The sequence below is a fragment of the Manihot esculenta genome, chromosome 1 (genome assembly GCF_001659605.2).
Source record: "Manihot esculenta cultivar AM560-2 chromosome 1, M.esculenta_v8, whole genome shotgun sequence".
NCBI lineage: Eukaryota > Viridiplantae > Streptophyta > Magnoliopsida > Malpighiales > Euphorbiaceae > Manihot > Manihot esculenta.
Genome location: NC_035161.2, coordinates 42,083,428 through 42,085,300, shown reverse-complemented (window position 1 = coordinate 42,085,300; position 1,873 = coordinate 42,083,428). Strand labels below are relative to the sequence as shown.

General features: G+C 38.0%; 1 protein-coding gene across 1 annotated transcript; it reads left to right on the top strand.

Moving 5' to 3' along the window:
• Window positions 1–1,588, top strand: LOC110616107 (vestitone reductase). Its single transcript, XM_021758432.2, has 4 exons — window positions 1–206; window positions 299–826; window positions 924–1,119; window positions 1,219–1,588. Exons 1-4 carry the CDS (start codon window positions 86–88, stop codon window positions 1,358–1,360), a joined length of 987 nt encoding a protein of 328 aa, XP_021614124.1. The 5' UTR covers window positions 1–85; the 3' UTR covers window positions 1,361–1,588.
• Window positions 1,589–1,873: the final 285 nt, after the last annotated feature.

Here is a 1,873-nt window from a genome sequence, read left to right as displayed (position 1 = left end):
TAGAATAAAAGGAAATATCATGTAAACCAGCGTAGGTTAGAAGGACAGAGCATTTCGTGCGCTTCATCTTCCTCGAGTGCCGGGCATGGAAGCAGACAAGGGTAAGGTATGTGTTACTGGAGGTACTGGATTCGTAGCTTCATGGTTGATCATGAGGCTTCTTCAGCATGGATACTCAGTCCACGCAACTATCAGACCTGACCCAGGTAATGTTTTTCTCTTTCAGAGTTGTTTTCCTTTTGTCAGAAGGGAGAGCAAAAATCAGTTAATACTTCTCAAATCACAATTGAATGATCAGAACACAAGAGGGACGTCAGCTTCTTGACAAGCCTACCAGGAGCGTCTGAGAAGCTACAAATCTTCCAAGCTGATCTTAGCGTCCCAGAAAGTTTTGAAGCTGCGATTAAAGGGTGTATAGGTGTGTTTCTTGTAGCTACTCCTGTTGATTTTGAAAACAGAGAACCTGAGGAAGTGATTGTAAAAAGGGCAGTTGAGGGAACGTTAGGGATCTTAAGAGCATGCTTGAACTCAAAGACAGTGAAGCGAGTTGTGTATACTTCCAGTGCATCAACAGTTGAGTTTAGCGACAAGGTTGTGGACACAATGGATGAGAGCTTTTGGAGTGATGTGGATTACTTGAAGTCCATTAGCTACTTTAATTTTGGTCCTTACATAATTTCCAAGACATTGACGGAGAAGAAAGCTCTTGAATTTGCAGAAGAGCATGGATTGGACCTTGTGACAGTAATTCCTTCTTTCATTGTTGGTCCCTTCATTTGTCCTAAGTTCCCTGGCTCAGTGCACACATCAATGGCTATGATACTGGGTGAGTTTCAAAACCCTAATTATGTTGGATTTTGTGGATGTTTAAATGCATAAAGAATTATTTCACTTGACAAAATTGATAACATTAACTCATTTAGGTGAGAGGGAGCAATATGTTTTTCTTCTCAATTTATCAATGGTGCACACTGATGATGTAGCTAGAGTACACATATTTCTATTTGAAAATCCTGAAGTAAAAGGCAGGTATATTTGTTCTTCACACACCATGACCATTGAGGACTTGTCTAAATTTCTTTCTGCCAAGTATCCGGAGTTCCCAATACCAACACTGGAGTGAGTGATATTTTTTCTTCCCCGTATTCTTGCTTTAGTGCTGAAAGTGAATAATTATACTAAAAATGTTAAAGTTGCATTTTTTTTTTTTTGAGATAGATCTCTGAAGGACATTGAAGGCTATAAAACCCCAGGAGTGTCTTCAAAGAAACTGTTGGATTCTGGTTTTGAATTCAAGTATGGGCTAGATGAAATGTTTGATGGTGCTATCCAATGCTGCAAAGAGAAGGGCTATCTATAATCTACCATACGAATACCGTAGCCCTTTTATCTTTGCTCTGTTTAGTTTAACTTGTTTTCTTATGAATGCTTATATATCACAGTAATGGTTGGTAGTGAATCTAAGCAAGAGCTTGCACCTTGGAATCACATGCACATCTAGGGATGCAAACTGCAGAGTTCCATCAACCCAAGAAACCTGTGTCTGTGATGTTATAAATGGAAGTATGAAAACATAGTCTGAGTTGTATGTTGCACTGTCCTTAAAAATTATTTGGTAATCCCTTATGATTAAACACTTTTCTAAAAGAATTCAGTATTAAAACAACAAGTTTTTAAATGTAATCCAGCAGAAAATAGAAATATAGAAGAGCAGAGAAAGTAATCGTCTCTCTAAACTGTGAAACAACAGCTATAAATAGTTTTGACTTAGTAAAAGTAGCCGTTTGTAAAATAAAAATTCTGCAGCTCTATTTATTCGCACGTGCAGGAGCGAATCAATGGATTTAAACTAAAATTGGTGTTTTGGTCCAAG

Excerpts from the sequence above, each read along its gene's own strand:
- LOC110616107 (XM_021758432.2), top strand. The coding sequence starts at position 86 with ATGGAAGCAGACAAGGGTAAGGTATGTGTTACTGGAGGTACTGGATTC. Across the intron at positions 827-923 it reads ATCAATGGCTATGATACTGG|GTGAGAGGGAGCAATATGTT; the intron begins GTGAGTTTCAAA and ends TAACTCATTTAG. Across the intron at positions 1,120-1,218 it reads TTCCCAATACCAACACTGGA|ATCTCTGAAGGACATTGAAG; the intron begins GTGAGTGATATT and ends TTTTTGAGATAG.